Here is a 20518-nt window from a genome sequence, read left to right on the forward strand (position 1 = left end):
TCTGATGATGCTTTGGTGACTCATTACGCTCTGCAGCTAACTACTGAAACCCATTTTCTAACATAACATATGTATTTGTAAAGCACACATTCACTCATGGGCATCTTGGTGCTGAATAACAGATGTTTATTGGTATGCAACTAATGGACAGGCTGGGATTTGAACCTGTGACCATGAGATCAAACACAGGCCCCTACAGTGGATGCATTAGTCCACTAAGCCACCAGATCCGCCTTTATAATTCATAAATGTGTGAATGCTGCATTTCTCCTTTTGTAATGACCAACAATATCCCCTTTTGCTTTCTGACACAGTATATTGGATTTTCTCTCCAAACACCAGTTCTGTGCTAACTCGGTAGAACATTATTCTGGAACGTTCCCTTTCTCTCTGTAATTTGTCCAACAGACTTGTACAAGGAACCGTTCAATTATTGCATGTTTTCATTTTGGTCCTTATTTACACATGTGGCCAATTATTAATCTTTCTACTCTCTAAATGTCTACTTTTCACCTTTCTTTGTATGACCGCCAACATTTCTCCTTCTTTTTTTAGGTCTCGCCTAGACGAAAGCAAAAGCGAAGCTTTTGCTGTCTGTCTAGTGCGAGACAACTTATGTTGTCACTTTTGGGGGAATGTGGACAGCAGACTGCCACGCGCTTTTTCTGGCAGAGATTTGACCTCGTGGGCGCGCACGCCCAGGCCGGCGCCGTGCACGTCCCCTGCCACAGATTCCCTGAACACACACATGCACACGCAGGCAGGAAGGCACACACACACACACGCGCGCACCCCCCCTACTTCCCCCCACTCACCAGCACTCCCCCGCCGCACACACACAGGATCGCACCTACACACACGCACGCACACACACAGACACCCCCCCGCCCTGCCGCCGCCGCCACCACCACCGCAACCGCATACATACAAGCGCACCCCCCCCCGGCCGCCGCCGCCTACATACAAGCGCACCCCTCCACCCCACAAGCCCCACTTACCGCCATTATAAACTCTTGCAGCCTCCGCGGGGCTCTCCCTCGGGCATGGGAGCCCCGCGTCACCAGCACTGCTTCTCTCCGTGGGCGCGTGCGCGGGCTTCCGAAGACGGAAGTCCCGCCCCATGGAAGGTTTCGTTTTCGCTGTCGGAGCTGGTTTTGCTGGGAGGAGGGGGAAGGAGCCAGGTGCTGGTCCCGCGTTGGCACACTTGTTGTCTGTAAGTCTTTCCATCTGCTTCCTACCCCTCAAACTTCCTAAGGCTCTGTCAGGAGCCTGGCGATGGGCAAATGTCTCCAGTGCAGCTCCAGCAGTTCGTTGCTTGCTACATTCTTACTCCGCCTTGGAACTAATTATCTAGCGACACCACATATCCGAGACGCTTCTGTGAAGGCTTTTTTTTCTGTTGTAGTGCATGTTTTTGTTTAGTATCAACTCGACCGAAGGTAAACAAGCTCGACTGACGGTAACAAAGCGCTTTTCTTTACCAGTTGTATTTCAAATGGCCAGGGAGTCCCTTCTTTACACTACAGACGGACATTCTCTACATGAATCATGCACGCACCCCGTATCCCCGCTATTTAGACTCCTCCCCATAAGCTGCTTGTTGTGGATTTATACAGGGTAAATGTTCAGCTGACCCGGCGTTGTGTAATATTTGGTATCCCCTTGTCACCGTCTCTCTAGCTGTGTCATTGCCCGGTACTGACCTAAATACACAGCAGGTTTTCTTCAACCGTGTGATCTGCGGCGTTGGTTACCAGGGTATTATAAACTATGTGGCTGGGAGACCTGTCTATAACGATGCAGGCCACAAATAGCACAGTGGAAGCTGATGCTATGTTATTTCAATCCGGTAGCGTAGCCACGGCCCAATAAGTAAGGTATCTGGGAGCTCTGTTGGTTACAATGCGGGCCACAGACAGCACAGCGGGTGCTGGCTCTGCGTCATATGTGACATATAGTGTTCGGATTCCTGCCAACATCGTATATCTGAAACTATCTTCACATATTGAGACGCACTTCTTGCTAACCACCTGGTCCCGGAATGTGCAGTTTTAGAACGTTTCTCATTGAATCGGGAGCATATGCAGGGCTTTACACGGGATAAAAAAACAGGGGGGGGGGTCGCTCCAAAGGGGCGAGGCAAATGTAATTAAGGGCGTGGCTTAAAACACCCAAGCTATCAATCTATGCTTAGATAGTGTGCCGCCTTACTGGTATTGTGCTTCTTATGTCATTGCATCCATATACATGATACTAGTAACATTACACCAACAACAGGCCAGGACTATTGGCTTTGTCAATGGTTGTTAGTTGCGTAAGATAAAAAAGTAGCATATGTATAATATTTCAAATGCTTTGGGTCAGAAATGATGAGATTATGAAAGCCCTACAATGAGTCTCTTCGAAATTACACCACAGGCCAACTTGACAAACAGATGCTTTGTTTTGTAAAAGAGCCCCATGCAGCGCTTTCACTTTAAAGGCGTCTGCAGCCCTTTCTTTAGACGCGGCTTGTTTAAAGAAAGGGGCGTGGCCGAAAGTAACGTGAAAGCACGGCATGGGGCGCTTTCCAAAAATTGCATTTGCAATGCAATAGGTCTCCCATTTGCGAGAGTTTAAGCTATTGGCATTGTCATTTACAGTGTCAATAGCTCAAACTCCCATAAATGCGAGACCTATTGCATTGCAAATGCTTGTTTTCCCCTGCTTCTAGTTTTCTACCTTTCCTTGTTATCTTCTTAGGACAACTTCTCTTTTCGTGACAATCTCCTTTTTCTTCAGCGTTCATTATCACAGGCTGTGTTTCTATACTCTCGTGTACTAAAAACTATTAAAAAGTATACTTGATAAACTAAAAAACTAACCATGGAAGTCATATATAACTTTGTGTTATTTTTTGTAATTCAATCAAAGACTTTCCATGTGTTTTTAATTTCATTTCATTTATTCTATTGTCACTACGTGGGCCCAAAATAATATATCATTGTATTTCATTTATCGTTATGTTAAGTTTTTATTTATTTTTTTAATTGTCATATATGTTCTCCTTCCTTACCCCTTTAATTGAACTTTTCATGATTAGAGTTCATTATCGTAATTTTCTTTTATTTTGAACTGTTCTATTCCTTGTTCTGCACATATAGGCCTGATGAAGAGACAGTGTAATTTATAAATCGTGAACAGCGTGTTGGCTTGAGTTCTTTCTATAAAGATTTTGAACAATAATAAATACCACAAAGACAATCTGAAGACTAACAACATTTCTTTAAATCCACTGACTTCAATACCTGTCTTGTTTGTTTGCAAGTTGTGTAGAGCATGGAAAGAGCTTTTCAACACCCAAGGACAAGCTGTTGGTCCCATAAGGTCCCCTTCCATTTCATGACTCGTAGTCAACAGAGCATCGACCGGTCTAAACACTAGTCGACTTTATGCCTGTCTTTGACCATGTACTGTGCTCCGCTGTCTTTTCGCTAGGTTTGTTCTATAGAAATAACACATACATACCAGGTACAGTCAGAATGTTAAGTCACAACATCACGGCTATATGGGTAGCCAGGTCACAGGGAATAGTCGTATTCATATGGGGAAACATTCTCTCACAGATAGATCTAGGCTGAGCAGCTCTTACACACCCTGATGTTTCATAGTCTAACTTGGAACCCAGCCACTGCTATGCACCCCAATGTTTTCCTGGGATGTTTCAATCTCCTCATCACCGGGGTGTCAATCACCTCACAGTCTGGGTATTGGTGATGGCATTAAGGCAAAGATAGCTCCATCTCAGCCCCATGGGGTACACCAAAAACATAGGCCTCGAGTTTCCTGAACAGAAAATACATGCATATCATCTTGCTGTGTGTGAGGTCTGTGGGCCAGCCCTACGGACAGGAAGCCAGGTGTCACCTGTCCCAATCTCTCTCTCCAGGTTGGTAGACCTAATATGGTCCAAGTTCCACAGCAAGCATTTTCAGAGTTGAAGCCATTTGTGTTGCAACTTTCCCCTACTAACGGAGTAGTTTTAAGGCCTTCTGCCGAAGCGGATCCTCTGCTAAGGCGGAGAAGCGTCACCCCACTGCTCTCCGAGCAGTTGAAAGAGGAGAAATAAAATGATAATAACACAGCTTTATTACCATTTTATTTTTCCTACTGCAGTGGATGAGCTGGGGTGGAGCTGGGCTCCATGACGTCAGAGCACTGCAGGGGGAGGAGTGGTGAGTGCACCCTGTAAGTGCCCACGGCTGTTTGGCCGGCCGTGTCGGGCTGGCGACAGCATCATGCACACTTTGCATCTTCTCCACCCAGGCTGCATTAGAGCATAGGTGGAGAACATGCCTAACCTCCCATTCCCTGGCTGAGCGCCGAAGCACGGTGCTCAGACCAATCACAACGCTGCCTTGCAGCATTGTGATTGGCTGTAGGGATCCTTGATGGTTCCTGCTGCCGGACTCGAAGAAGATGAATAGGACGGAGGAGAGGCGGCAGCCGGCACAATTCCAGGTAAGTGTTTAACTTTTCTTTTTTTATCTTTTTTATTCCCCCCTCCTCCCCGCCCCACCAGTCCTGTCCATTAGCAGCTGCTACTGGCCCTCCATTACAGTCTGGCAGCCCTCTACACCATCGTGGTTGAGACAGAAGTTGGCCGCCCACAATCATTTCATAACAACATATGGCCTGCGATCAGGAATGTACATAGGGTCTGGCCGTGCTTACCTACAACCATGCATCCTTGGTGGTCCAGCCCCATCCACCTGTAATAACCCATCTAAGACAGGGGTCTCCTGTAGTCTCTCTTTAGGCATGTCTCTCCTCTGTTGAAGCACAGCACCTCATCCTGCCTGACAGCCCTCTGACAGCTGAAAGAACTGAAACATCTTCACTGCAGTCAGACACAGCCAATTCACTTCAGGCAGTCACCCAGTAAGACACCTACAAGCCCAGTCACTCACATAAGACTCATCCCATGCACACTACTTCCCAGAAACATCCCTCTATCGCAGTCAAATAAACACAAGCCCTGGTCCCCAGTCACACTTCCACTTACACCACGTATGAAGAGGTCTTACACACCAAGACACTCCAGTATACAAGAAAGATTAGTGTGGGAGAGGACACTACAGCCGCCCTATTTAGGGTGACTTGCAATACATTTTGTGATAATCAATGCAAAATGGTGCATTTCAGAACTGTATTTCACCAAACCAGGGGCGGCTCCCCAATTGGAGTGGAGGACCGTCACCCTATTTAAATGCCTCCAGAAAAGCTCCAGAGACGAAAAATAAAATGGTAATGAAGTTAATTCATACACTTTCTTTTTTGTCAACCCGTCCTGAATCAGGAAGGGACGGGCCCGGTGAGTTGCAGCAGTGGTTGGCTGCCTGTGCACTAGTTTAAGGTGCGCATGCCCCTTTGGCCGGCCATCTTGCAATGGTCAGCCTGACATGTGCACTATAACCTCTCAACTCCACTGTCTTAGACAGCCAGTGTGAGAGCCTGCACAGGCCTCTACTGTCCTCAGGAGCATTGAGAGATGCCTGTCCCTCCAATCCTGGTGATTCTCTCATGCTGGTTAACAGCATGCGAGCAGCACCAGGATTGGTTAAGAAGGTTAGCTGGGGCCCTGGACGCGATGTCGGAAAAGAAGGGGACCGGAGCGAGGAGGACATTTCTGCGAAAGAAGGTATGTGACTTTTTATTTATTTCACGTATGTATTGATTTTATTTATGTTGTGTATTTATTTTAACCCCCAACGCATTTGCCCGCCCCTCCAATCGCCATGCTCGCCAGTCGCCACTGCACCAAACAAATTAATGAGTTTTTTGGGATACACACCAGAAAACCATCACCACCCCTGCATTTGAAGATACCGCATGATGAAACGCCTTGTTAATGTCCCCAGCACAATCTACTTTGGGCACTGATTCCCTAAGGCTACAAAATGGCTCCATGTCAACAGGGCAGGTTTACAAACCTACCTAGTCGCGCACTGTGCACTTGGTGTGTCTTCACCTTAACTAATTCAAAAGAATTTTTGCATTCTCAACCAAAAGTCAATTAATTGTTTTAATTCTTATTCTACATTATATTCTGTGCTTATTTCAAACAATGTCAATTATTACATCATATCGACATATACAATAACATTAGGAATTTATTTCAAATCATACATATACAAAATTTATTGTTCTTCCAATCATTGTTTAAATATTGCAGTTTCCTTGTGCAGCCCTATGCATTTCGGTACACATAGGTACCTTCATCAGGGGCCAATTTCTGTGTGCTATGATTTGTGTACTTGAGATCGTTTTTTATCTTCAGGTTAGCTTCTCGACACTGTTGCGTACATGGGACTATTACAGACGGTGAAAGACACAGAACAAGATAAAAGTTTTTGAAAAGTAAGGATCACCGATAAACTGATCAAGGTTCAGCTGTCGAGAAGCTAACCTGAAGATAAAAAACGATCTCAAGTACACAAATCATAGCATACAGAAATTGGCCCCTGATGAAGGTACCTATGTGTACCGAAATGCATAGGGCTGCACAAGGAAACTGCAATATTTAAACAATGATTGGAAGAACAATAAATGTTGTATATGTATGATTTGAAATGAATTCATAATGTTATTGTATATGTCGATATGATGTAATAATTGACATTGTTTGAAATAAGCACAGAATATAATGTAGAATAAGAATTAAAACAATTAATTGACTTTTGGTTGAGAATGCAAAAATTCTTTTGAATTAGTTAAGGTGAAGACATACCAAGTGCACAGTGCGCGACTAGGTAGGTTCGTAAACCTGCCCTAATTCTTTATTCTTGAACAAGGAGTGACTACACTTATTAGTCGCAGCACCATTACATTAAAGTGACGAACAAGTTTATCAGGAGTGCTCCTCACGCACCCAATAACCGTCCATGTCAACAGGGACATCATCCTCCAGTTAGTTTTTACTTCCACAAACCCCTGTAATCTGTAGCTGTAGTCACATTGGTTAGATGTAGGTGAACCCTGACCTCAACAACAAACAAGAGGAGAACGTCACCGGGGTGTGAAATGCAAGCCCAGTGCTGAAACATGGTGTCCCTATTGGCTTGCACTCAGTTTGGGTACCATGGTACTTGGTGCAAGCAAGAACAACCACCCCCTGTGCTGGTTGGGTAGGAAAATATTAGTGGGCGCCGCCACAAAACTAAAGTAGGGGGGGAATAATATATATTTTGTAACCTACCTGTCCAGATGCTGCCAGCCATCATGGTGCTTCTCTCCTCCTATTATTTCCACAAGGAGTATGCAGTTCCTCTGGGCGGACAAAGTGTTAAGGAGGCAGGAGGTGGTGGATCCTTCTTGTCTGAACTAGAGTCCTCACACACCCAGCCAGCTAAGTGTCATGCTTCATCATCTGGACTTGCTCCTCGTCGGGTCAGCGCTGCAATACCCGACGCGCACCCTTAAAGGGGCTCTTTGGCGGAGATCTTTTGTTCCTTGCCGTATGGTGCTGTGGGTGCGGCACAGCATGGTAGGTGTACCGGCGCACATCCCGTGTGGATAGGACAAACCGATACTGGTGTCTGGAGCCGAACACCAAATGGAGTGAGTCTTTCCCTACAGTTAGGTCACCACTTGGATTGGCAGAACGTTATGCTCGCATCCATGAAGCTTGGTAGGTAGGAGTTCTTTCATCAACCACTGCGTGTAGATAGTGTACAAACTAGGTCCTGATGAAATGCCACGGCTCAGTATTGTAAGGATCCAAGTGCTGTTTCCGCAGGAGTGCCAGGAACCGAAGACAAGCCCAACCCATCCCCCTTACACCTCTTGTGTCTATCAAACACTAGAGCACAACGGTGATATGGAGGGAAAGGAGGGAACAAAACAAGGAAAGGAAGGGGAAAAAAGACTCCACGGACAGGACTATCCAACAGGTCGGAAACAGGTGCTAAAAGAAAGAATTAGGGTCAACATGCAACAAAAGAATACATATAACAATATCTTGTATATTCTATATGTGTTTACCTAAATGGTGTCTTGAAGTTTCATACCATGCCAGTGAATGACTTGCTCCCAGGAGTTTCATAGAACCGAATCACCTCAGTAATGACTTTGATAAGCCTGTATAAATGAAAGGTAGAGATATATCCAGGGTGTGCCAACTCCATACTACTATATACTTGTGCTTCTCACCCTCTCGTGGACTGGCTAAAGTAGAGGAGGTAAGAATGTCCTACTAATGGGTTCGCAAGTCTGTAATATCTGTAACATAACAATACAAGCTTAAGTATATATGTGATTCACTTTAGAGGTAATTGTAAAAGTGCGCAAAAGCGCTTTACCAGGTCTTCATTCTTCAAGACTGTGACGAATGCCAGCATCCGATACCAGTGGGAGTCCGAAAAGAACCAGGGAGTAGAAATGATAAGGAGAGGGAGGCCTCTAGGCGGACCACGACTACCACAATGCCCTATGAGCAACCACACACAGGCCCAACCCAAGTCCGGCCGACCAACGGAACACAAGTCCGGTCGGCAGGTGGACCCGCGAGGAGCAGGCTGGCGCCACCAAGAGGAGTGGAGAGGATAGTCGACACTAGAGAATTAAAGTGGAACCTCGAGTCCGCCTATGAACCAAAGACGGAGGCGAAGTGAGGGGTTGCCAAAGCTACAGAGAAGAGCAACGAAACCCCTACGGTACCAAGATCTCAGAAGGGGCACAAATACCGGATATATCGTGGTCCCGCAAAAACGAAGAGATCTCCAGCCGCGAGAGACTAGACGAAGCAACAGGATACAGTGAAACGGCAATACGGCTCGGCGGAAGTGACGAAATGCAAGAGGACCACAACACTAGAGCGCAAAGCACCGCTCTAGGAGGGAAGTCAGGCTTTTGATTATTGCCTGACCCCCTCGCACATGCGCGCTGCAGGGCGGCCATCTTTGCCGGTAAACGCGAGCTGGCAGGTGTGACAAGTATTGACCACTGTGCACGAAACATGTCGACCATGTAATGTAATGTAATGTAATGTAATGTGTATACTTGTAAAGACCATGAGAGTTGAGCCTAGCTCCACTGGACCATAAGGTCAGAGAGCAGCCACTTTAATTGCTTTTAAGAAGGTGGATAGCCAGCCTAATAAAAGTTTATTTGGACTATCCAACCTTTTTTAATATCACTCACTTTCACCACATCTACAATAGTTTTAGAGCCCTCACACCCACAGCACCATACAGCAAGGAACAAAAGATCTCTGCCAAAGAGCCCCTTTAAGGGTGCCCGTCGGGTATTGCAGCGCCGACCCGACGAGGAGCAAGTCCATATGATGAAGCATGACACCTAGCTTGCTGGGTGTATGAGGACTCTAGTTCTGACAAGGAGGATAGCCCCCTCCTCCTGCCTCCTTAATACTGTGTCCAACCTGAGGAACTGCATACTCTTTGTGGAATTAATTGACTGGGCATGTATGCTGGACCTCGTGAATAAGCCCCGATAGTCCCCTCCTTTGCCAAAGCTTCTCTCCTTCTGGCAGTCACTGGGGCACAAAGCACAGGCTCCCCACCCAATCCAGACGCTGCTCTCATGCTATACCAAGCATGAGAGCAGCGAGGGGATTGGTCTGAGTGGGCTTGTCTGACGCTCGCTCAGGCACAGGGAGCCTGCTGCTTTTCTCCAACCCTGCAGTCAACACAGCTGGCTTGGAGAAACCTAAGTGAGCATGTCTCACCGGTCTAAGACGTCCATCCAAACCGACATAGGCACTCTACAGTGCCCATCGCCAGGGCGTAACACAGGCCCTCGCGGTGCGGGGGGGGCCCTTAGCTCCAAGGAGCCCCCTCGGCACGGACCTCTGGCCGGAAGAGCTCCTGATTGAGCCCGAGGGGGTCCCCCTAAGTACCGTGCAGGGAGGCCCCCTCACTTTTCGTTACGCCAGTGCCCATCACTCCCTCAGCCTGCCATGGCCTGGCCCAGCCCAAGACTCCCTGGCTCAGTCAGCGGAAAATAAAATGATAATATTGTTTTATTTTCATTTTAATTTCCTTTGACTGACTGACCAGTGGGGCGGGGGAATCTCCTCTGCCATTACGGAGGAGATTCCCCTGCAAAATATGGTAATAATAAGGGTTCATGGGACGGGGCCTATGGACCCTGGTGCTGCTACACCAGCTGCACCATTGACAACAACACTCACGGACCGACACCACTTTCGTCACTCTTCCGCGGCAGGAAAACCTTCAGCAGAAGTGACTTGTACTTTTTAGCTAAAACGTCTGTAACTTTCAACCAAGCTTACACTTATCCGAAAACTGCAGGCGTGATATATATATTTAGAAACGATACATAGATGCAGCATAAACTCAGGAGAGCATTTCTATTAGTAGAAAACTTCACTTCACATATTTGAACTGAATTCGTAACATGAAAAGCACTTGATAGACTGTCAGCAGGGAATACAGCTTTAAAAAACAAGCTGCAGTGCTCTGCTGCCATCTCCTGGTAGAAGAGTATATGCATGCTAAGTATTAAAGTACAAAATAAATGTTCAAGGGACCTATCTCGAATGATGTGCTTTACAGGCGCAGCGCACGGCTCGGCGCCCGTTTTATCCGCCTGCATGGTGCATAGGGTATATTTGTTTAATCCAATATTTCTCTGGTTTTATATCTCTGCTATAGAAACAGTGCTCAAGGTTTGATTCATTCTTCACGCCCTGCAAGAATATCAGAGCTGCCAAGGTTTTAGATTTCTGTGTGTGACATTTTCATATTTTTTGTGTAATTATGAGTGACATTTCACCGACTGTGAGTGACACTTTTTTGCGAGCAAAATCAAACAATGAAGACGAGGGAAACATATACATATATTAGAAATTACATCCATTTGAGCAACGAGAAAGTCTAAGAAGATTTTTAAACTGCTGCGAAACACTAGAAATGGAAGATACTTAACCGGAGACTGATTCTGTGTGAGTGCAGAACAGGCATCTTAGCTGCCAAGTTTTCAAATTGCGTATATGTGGCATGTCCATAGTATTAGTGGACTGGTGAATGACATTTAACTGCTAACTGTGTGACACTTACAGTGACACTTTCTCATGAGTGAAAACCATGTAATGAAGTGCACGGAAAGAAAAAAATATCAGAACTTATCCCCAAGAAGTTCTAATATCTTGCAACTGGAGCAAAACCCTAAAATGAAATTTTACACTTGCTTTATAATGAACTATCAGCCTGATTCATCATTCTCCCGTTTTGCGAGCCCCTAATAGCGATTCATAACGAATCGCTATTAAGGACTTGCAAAACGGGATTCATGTAGGAATTGCAATAAATATTGCGATTCCTACACATTCCTTATTTGCGATTAGCAATTTGCTAATCGCAAATAAGGAATACTCCCCATTCATTCCTATGGGCCAAAAGGCCCATAGGAATGAATGGGGAGTATTCCTTATTTGCGATTAGCAATTTGCTACTCGCAAATAAGATAGCGATTTAAAGGGTGCCAGGGGTGTCCAAAGGACACCCTGTAGCACCCCTTAAATGCAAATTGAAACAGGTGTTGCGCACACACATGTCCAAAGGACATGTGTGTGTGCAACATGCAACTTAGAAAAATGCTTTTAAAAGCATTTTTCTAAGTTTTCGCTATATACCACGAGGTTTGACTTCAGGGTAAATAGCGGGCCGAAATTGCGAATTCGCAATTTTAAAATGGATGATGAATTGCATTTAAGGAATTTCAAATAGAGATTCCTTAAATGTAATTCCTCGCAAAATAGCGAAATCGCTATTACCGATTTTTGCATTTGGGATGATGAATCCCAAATGCAAAAATAGCGCTCGCAAAGGGCCAGATTCTCATAATCTGGCCCTTTGCGAGCCGATTTCGGCTTGATGAATCAGGCTGTATGTCTGCAAATGCTGTGGTAGGCTAGCTTACACTGTGTGTAATACAATTTCAAAACAATGTGAAAATTCATGTGCCTACAATTGCAGGCTGGGTCCTCGTAGCACTATAATATAGAAGTATCTAGCCACTACTGAGCCAAGAAGGACAAACTTCTGTTCCGCTCTGGTTACAGCTATTCTGCGCTGGAAATTGCCTGACAATTTATCGCAGTTACAATATAAATGCAAGCAATAAACTGCCAGGCTGTCTGAAATGATTGGTGTGCACTAACTGGCAATGCGATCTAGTATTAATCAAATGCTACAGAAATCAACTTGACAGTTCAGAGCTTGAAGAACCAGAATGCATGAATGACTCACCTGACTGCTGCTGGTAAACAGGCGCTGGGGAGTGTATGCTCCATACTGAGCGCTTCCCCACTTGGTTTCGTCTTGGGCCTAAACTCTTTGGTTGGTGGGGCATGGGGGCCAAGGGGGCACAAGTTGCAACAGCAGGCGGCAGTTAAAGAGTGTGCCTGAACAGACGTCGCTGGACCCTGCCAAGCAGTGACCTGTTTTCGTTTAGAAGTGTTTATTATTCCTCCTGACGAGCCGGTAGTGGCACTTAATTTTTGCGCGCTGTTCAGCCAGAGTGACCTCCACAGCACCGTGACCAATCCCCCTAAGTGACACTGAAATAATTTTGTCGGGCAAGGCGACACAGCAAAGTTAGGGTTCTCTCTTGCGCCGTTCTGTGTCGTCCTCCACAGCGGCAGTCCTACTGACCACTTCCTGTGAGACTGATGTAACTACACAACAGTCGGCACAATCCTCAAGGCGCCACTTTCAAGGGTGTGGTATAAAAGGGGGTGGTGATGGACGGAGCATCTGAACCAATCAAATACTCACACCCAGTCAACAGATCTGGGTTTAATCCATCACCGTTCTTTAGCCCACTCTGCCACCCCAGTTCAGACATGGCCATATGCAAATCAGTCTGACCCTGTGCCTCATGGGAACAGTCCAGCCCGAACTGCCAAGCCATGCTTTGCCACTGGATTCAAGCAAGCCGGGCTGAAGATGGCTGAAATGCCAGAAACCGGTCCTCGGAAGCTTGTTTCCAGTCCAGGGAATGGATTAAACCCAGAACTGTTGACTGGGTGTGAGTGTTTGATTGGTTCACCTCCCTTTTGTACCACTTTCAAGGGCGGGCACCCAGAAAGTTTCCTTTAGGCATCAATGCTGGTGCTCACTACAGATTGGCTGAGCCGGCAGGAAAGTTAAATTCGGACCCATGCACTAGTTAGACAGTCTGCCTGCCGGTGCGTCCAACACCGGTAAAATATGCGCAGCACCGCACACTAGTTAATTCCTGTGCCAGCAAGCCAAACCCCAGTCCAGTCCCAGCTTAAATTCCTACCAATCCGACCTCACTTCCCTTCACAACCAGGACGTGAGGTCACACCCCCGCCAGCCACAGCCAGTACGCAACCACTGCTGAGGGCAGGGCCCGACGGCCGTGGGTTACTGTGTCTGAATGGGCACAGGACTGCCACTGAGCCGGGTGACGTCATGCCCTTCTATAGTGAATGACTCAGCCGCGCTGCGGACGGGAATTTCAGCAGAGGTAGACACATTGTAGCAGCAGCAGTCAGTGCACAATCATTAACTCTAGCAAGTGTCACAGGCTGGCATTGCCAGTTAATTCAGTGCGGCTGGTACAGAGCAGAGAGACAGTGCCATTAAAATGCGTGACTATGCATTTCAGTGCGGTGATGTGGAACACCACACTGAAATGCGTTAGAGTCACATCCGTTGCGTGATACTTGGCAGGCCTAGAATATACAACTGGCACTCAGATATACCTGTGCTGCACCCAAAAAGTCTATAATGGTGAACTACACCTTTAAGTGTCTTTCCCCACTGCGGACAGCAGCGCAGCGTGGGTTACCAGTGCCCTCTGAAGTAACAAAACTTGAGGGAGGCCCCAAGGTACTTAGAGGGGCCCTCTCAGAACTCAATCGGGAGTTTGCTGGCCAGAGCACTCTGCTGAGGAGGCCCCTGGAGCTTGGGGGCCCCTGCACCGCGGGGGCTGCAGGAGCCTGTATCACACTACTGCCAGGGCCCGGGGCAAGGCAAGTATCCTTCCACTTTTCTTGTAAAATGTTGCATCCCTATCAATGCCCCTAAGAATTTTGCACCCGGGGTCCTAGACATGATGCCATTTTCCATGCTGCACCAGTACACGTAGCCAGACAGGCTTTTATTCCACTGGGCATTTCCCCAGTGGGCTGCAGCTGTTTGAGGCTGGTTTTGCAAGTGTCTCTGTTTCTTTTCCCAGTTCACCAAGGTTAATTGCAACAGGAACAGGAGGCTTTAATAGAGAGAGAGAGACAGACAGACAGACAGACAAAGGCAGGTAGAGAGAAAGACATCAGAGAAGAAGAGAGGACGGATGGATGGATAATGGAGGTAGCGGGGCTGGTGTGAGCATTTTTTGCCAGAGCTGAGTTGGTTGGCCAGTCAGTCCCTGGCAGCACATAATGGATGTGTGTGCTACGTTTTGGTATCTTTAACACATACATTAAATCGAAATAGTAATAAGTTAATGAATGTTTTGCTGACAGCACAGCTCGTAAACACAGGGCTCGATCTGCGTTTGTGTTTCCGAGCTCTGCATGTTAGAAAAGCATGCATTAACTCAAAAACATTTCGAGGTAATATGTGCCTTCAAGATGCCAAAAAGAACATAGACCCATTCTGCATTGGCGTAGCACAGAAAACGGCATGAAGATGTGGCCACATGTCCTTACAGATTTATATTTTCATTTATTAATGCAAGACCATAAGTCCCATGTGCAAAGAAAAAGCAGAAGTGGATTTGAGGGCTGTGTCGTAGAACTGTTAGAAGCAGCAGATTGGACCAAATAGTTCCAAAGGTTCTGAAAGGGAGATGGGTGTTTTTGACTACATTGGTACTCAAATCTAAACCTGATACAAAGTCAGGAGTAAATTGAACTCCAGTGGCAGGCAGCAAGATTGGCTCTCACGCAGCTGCCAAGTGGTGTTGCATTCTGGGACTTGCGGTTTTGCTTTTAACATTGAGGCATGAGTTTAAAAATTGCAGCATGCAAAGCACTGCTAGCAGAAAAAACAGGCTTGGCTGAAGGAATCACACTAGAGAAGATGACAGGCCAGCCAGATGGCTTAGCGAGCTAATGGTGACCCAGATGTCTACTCTAATCTTCAGTTCAGGAATTTGAATTCTGGCCTTACATCATTTCATGGCCATTAAGTGGAGTACCAGTAAATTAGGTAATAGTAACACGTTATTTCTAGTGCTTAGAAAGAAGCGAATTGCAGCACGAAGAACTAGAGAAAAGGCAATATATTATTATATATTATCATTACTGGGACACCACACATCTGAGCATTCACTGTTCAAGCAGAGTCTATAGTATCCAAGTACTCAAAATAGAGTAGACCCTTCCTTTAAAAACAAAGCAGCCAGAAGAAGATAACTCACTTGAAAGCTCTATTTGAAAACAAAAATGCAATATAAATGTTGCTGAGTATGAGGTTTTTATGAATAAATATGAGATAAAGTAACCTCTACGATATATAGCGACCAATTAGAGGAATCTTCCCAAACGCAGAGATGATTCGTAAGTTCTGGGCATGCCAAGGTGACTGACAATACAAGTTATATACATGATATGCAGTGTTTTATTCCATACTGTACCTGGCCACACTGTCACCCACACCCAAACTCATTGTTTGAATACTTCTGGTGAAAGATCTTCCAGTATGTAAATTAGGTATAAATAACATAAGGTAGGCGAAATGATTTATATGTATTGTGAAAATAAACACACCAATGCAAAGCTTGAAATTTTATGTAAACACAGTTTAAGCAGTTTAATGAAATTCACTACCAAAGATAGTTGTGTGCTTCAGAATGAGTGCTAATATGTAGCTTGATTCCTGAGCGCCAGTATTGAACTCTAGTTTTCAGAAATATGCAGATCCGTTATATTTCACTAGGTGCCCACTGAGTTAGGGCCCAAAATCCACAACTATCCAAATTGCAAAAAAAGGTTGATCTGTCCATGTTCTGTTTTGGGCCGTTTCTTGTCGTGGGTGCTTGGCCCACCCACACTAGTGACGTAACATTTTTATCACAAGATGTGGGAAAATGCTGGGTGGTAAAACATTTGTGACTCACCAGAGATTCCAGAACTTTTGCTCACATGAATGTAAGGAGAATGTGTGTTTTAGCCAAAGTGTGAGGCTTGTAAGGACTTCTGGGTAAGAAAATCTGTTTAGAGTCACACAAGTCACCCAACCATGGAATCCCCTAGGTGTCTAGCTTTCAGAAATGTGCGGGTCTGGTAGATTTCCCTTGGTATCGACTGAGCTAGGGCCCAATATCACAGCTACTCAAAATGCAAAAAAAAAGAGTTTGTTTTGAGTGGTAAAAATGGATCTGCCTATGTTCTGTTTCGTCCCATTCCTGTCGCGGGCCCTAGGCCCACCCACGTAAATGCTACACCATTTTTATCACGAGACATTGAGGAATGCTGGGTGGTTGGAATTTTCTGGCTCCTCAAGATTGCAGAACTTTTCCCTAGATGCAGACAGAGCTAGGGCCTCAAATCCGTAGGTACTCAAATTGCAAAAGGGCCTTTTTTAGTGGAAAACGTTAATCTGTTCATTTTGCGTTTTGGGCCCTCTAATGTCGCAGGCGCTAGGCCGACCCACACAAGTGAGGTACCATTTTTATTGGGAGACATGGGGGAATGATGGATGTTAGGAAATTTGTGTCTCGTCACTGATTCCAGAACTTTCTCTGACAGAAATATAAGCAAAATGCATGGGTTTTAGCCAAAGTTTGAGGTTTGCAAGGCCTTCTAGGTAAAATAACCTGGTGCGAGCAACACAAGTCACCTCAATCTGGACACCGTGGGTGTCTGGTTTTCAGAAATGTGTGGATCTAGCAGGATTTTGGGGCATTTTGTGTTGCAGATGTTACACCCAGCCACACAGGTTAGGTATCAGTTTTATCAGGAAATGTGTGGGAGCACAGAAGAGTGAAACATTTATTATTACTAATTGGATTTCTCTGCATTTTTGGCTATGGAATGTAAGCCAGTGTAGAAGAAAGAAGACATTTTACAAAATGCCCTCTGAATTACATGATGGTATGGGTAATCCCAAATTCAGACGTGTACAAATAATCCCTTTTTCTAAACTCTGTATCCTCTGTACATTTCAGAAATACATTGGTTCCTTTTATACCCATTTAAAATATTTTTATATTTTACCAAATGAATTGCTGTACAATTGTACACAATTAATAATCATTGTATGGTGCAACTTAGTTATTGGCTCTGGGTATTGTGTTTTTGGAGAAATTATAAACCGTATATATTGCCATGACCAGAAGGTTTTGTCAGATGTAACGGTATATTGCTTTTGTAAATCTCCCATTGTAACAAGAAATTGAAAATGTTGTCATAAATGGCTGTTTCTTCCTACTCATTTTCATGTTATTTTAATTTCAGCAATTTCTTTGGAAAAACCTTAATGTGTCTACACAAATGACCCCTGGATGAATTCAGAATTGTGTCTACTTATAAAAAATGTATTATATTTCGGGTTCATTCATGGGTTTTACACCTGTTCGCACCATAAAGTGCCAAAAGGTTGAAACCACAAAATGAGGAAAAATGGACTACCTCTTATAAAACAGCAAAACCTGTGTAAAAAAATTGTCTTATTTGATATAACTGTGCTTCTCCTGAAAGCCGGGAATATAGTAGTCCAAGCACAGCAAACCCTTTGTTGATGCCATTTTTAGAAGAAAAAATATATATATGCTTTCTTGTAAAGCACTTTTTTCCCCATTTTTTGCCACAAAGTCAAAAGATGGCTTAGTTTTCGCTGTCTTCTGAGTCCTCTCTAGAGAAAAACACAAACCATGGCAACCTTTGAAATTCCCTGGACGTTGGGAAAAAAGGAAATACATTTGGTGTGGATACCTTAAGTGGAAAAAGGTTTTGAAGGCGTAAGCATGAAGTACCTCAAATACCAAAAAAAGGGCTTAGAACTACAAGGTGGAAAGGCTCAGCATTAAAGGGGCTTAAGCGGCAGTGATATACAAAAGTGTTAACCTTTTAAAACATGCTTATAACTCAAAAACTAATGATTAGATTTACACCAAATCAACAAAAGCATGATTTCTGAGTGAACTTTTCCTTTTATGCCAAGTGTGATATAAACCATTTAGTGGTTCAGGCTGCAGGCACAAGCACAATTTCCTATGAGAGCTAAAATGGGAAAAACTTCTCTTTCGACCCCTTCACTATTTTTCCCTGCACAGATTTTTATGAAACTTGGCATGCCAAACCTTAGGTGACTAAGCAAATTTACCAAATTTCATGTAAAGCCATTGAAGGAGTCAAATGTTATAGGTAAATTACAAAAAATGCCTATTCAATGGACAGTGTAACTGAACTATATCTACAGAGTGATGACCATAGGTGCATAATGAGCCTATAGAAATAGAGACAGAGAGCTAGCTATCGATACATAGCTGTGGTAAACAATAACTCAAGCGACGAATAATAATAGTGTGTACTCACAGTTCTTCTCCTTTTTTTGCCTTCTGGTCCACGACCAGGAAGACAGTTCCAAAGCTTCCACTTCCAAGCTTCTCCTTTGAGACATATCTCTTTGCAATCAAGGCCTCTGTACTGATGGAGATGGGTTTGTTGCCCTTTATGTCCTCCCTTGGACCCCGTTCCGCCTCGTGGAACTTCGGCATTGCTCCAAGCACCGGTGAGTTCCTTTACTGGTTTGTCTGGTTTCCAGGGAAGTAGTCTTTCCAAACCACTGAATATTCACTCAGCAATGTTCAATGGATGGTCCTTTAAGACATAAAAGAGAAATACATCTTTACTAGACAGGCTTCCATTGCTTTATGTAGCTTCAAAGATGTAGAGAACCCACTGGGAATATGTTTGCTAGCACACCAAGATGCTGTCAGTGGTACATGGTGCTAGAGTCGTTGGATGAAAGTTCAAAGGAAAACAAAGTCAGATGAAAACGTTTCCCACTCATAAAACCTGGTAAAACAATATTTTTGCACAAGCACATACTATTCACTCATATTTACTCTGAACTCCACAGGAACAACAAATACTATACCACCAGAGGGAAACATCCTTTACGACAAAACTTTTACAACGCGGTACCATTACCACGCAGGTTTTACAACGCAAGTCATTACAACGACTTGCGCTGGAGGGCGCTGTAGGATAGGGAATAGTTTAATTTACTATCCAACACCTTCCCTACTATCCACGGGGACTCGAGTTGGAATAGTAAATTAAACTTTTTCACTATCCAGCGCCCCCCAACATGCGTGGTAACTGTACGCGTTGTAAAAGCACGCGTTGTACCGTCATACTTCCACCACCAGACATCACCTACTGTTCTCAATAAAAATTATACCCAGTGGTTGATGAAATATACAGACATGATCATGAAAAATCAACCAGGCCTGCTGAACATGACTGCCCTTCCAACTCCTACCTTCTGTTCTTTTCTTCCTCTGCGCCCCACTCCCCATGTCACAGGCCTGTGCGTTGCACAGTGCCATTCTCCCATTCATCCAATCACGGGGAGAGCACTGTGAAAACTGCTCATGTCATTACAAAATGGCTTCATGTCATCAGGGCACCAGGTTCCAGTTCTACAGTTTTCGTTTCCAAATTGTTGCGTTCAGGTCTTAACATGAAATTGCTTGTGTTGAAAAGAACCTAGACTACAACTCCAAAATGCATAAGGCTGTTAAAGGAAAGCCAAGACAGAAAAAATGACGGGGCATATTACCAACAAATAGCGATATTTATCGCTAAGTAGGCTTTGCGGCAATATTTTTATCGCCACGCATCACCGTTTTTTATCGCTGAGATAACTTGCTATTAGCAAGGTTTATCTCAAAAGCGATAAAAATCCAGGCGATAGCAGCGAAATGCGTGAATATCGCTGAGAATACAGCGATATTCACGCATTAGCGTCGAAATGCTCTTAGCCATGTTATCCACCTCCCATTGGATAACATGGCTAAGAACTGGTCTGGGCAGGTGTTAGTATTTGGAGATATTCGCGCTTAGCGCAAATATTTCCATTGCTACGCCTGCCTTGCTAATAGGCGATAGCGTCGTTATCGACTGCTTTCAGTCGCTAACGGGTTGGGTACGCCCACTTTGCATGTCATTAGTGATAAATATCGCTGACAAGCAAAGCGGGCCCCTAAACCGCTCCATATCGCCTACAAGCTGTCGCTAACTGCTCTTAGCGACAGCTTGTGAATAGGGCGATATAATTATCGCCCTCCTTGGTAATATGCCCCGACGTTCTTGTTGTCATGGGGTCATCTACTCATCTGGTGTATTCAGGGGAGCATGGAATCTTATGGAGAATTGAAGGTATATCTCCAGCAGGGCAGGGAAGGATGCAAAAGAAATCCTTAGCTCATCACAAATGTGGAACCATATTTCTGTCATATATGTCGCAAAAAGGCTTCCGCGAGTTAAAGTTGTAACTGTGGCCATGTCGAGTCT

The 20518-nt window shown here is 44.8% G+C and overlaps 1 protein-coding gene across 1 annotated transcript in view; it reads right to left on the minus strand.

Annotated features, from left to right (window-relative positions):
* Window positions 1–18800, minus strand: part of NEK11 (NIMA related kinase 11) — a 968483-nt gene extending 949683 nt beyond the window's left edge. Inside the window, exon 1 of the mRNA XM_078663876.1 lies at window positions 18533–18800. Coding sequence (XP_078520002.1) covers window positions 18533–18714 — 182 coding nt within the window. The 5' untranslated portion in view covers window positions 18715–18800. The remainder of the gene's footprint in view (window positions 1–18532) is intronic.
* Between the last annotated feature and the right edge of the window lie 1718 nt (window positions 18801–20518).

This window comes from Lissotriton helveticus, chromosome 10 (assembly GCF_964261635.1).
Source record: "Lissotriton helveticus chromosome 10, aLisHel1.1, whole genome shotgun sequence".
Classification (NCBI taxonomy): Eukaryota; Metazoa; Chordata; class Amphibia; order Caudata; family Salamandridae; genus Lissotriton; species Lissotriton helveticus.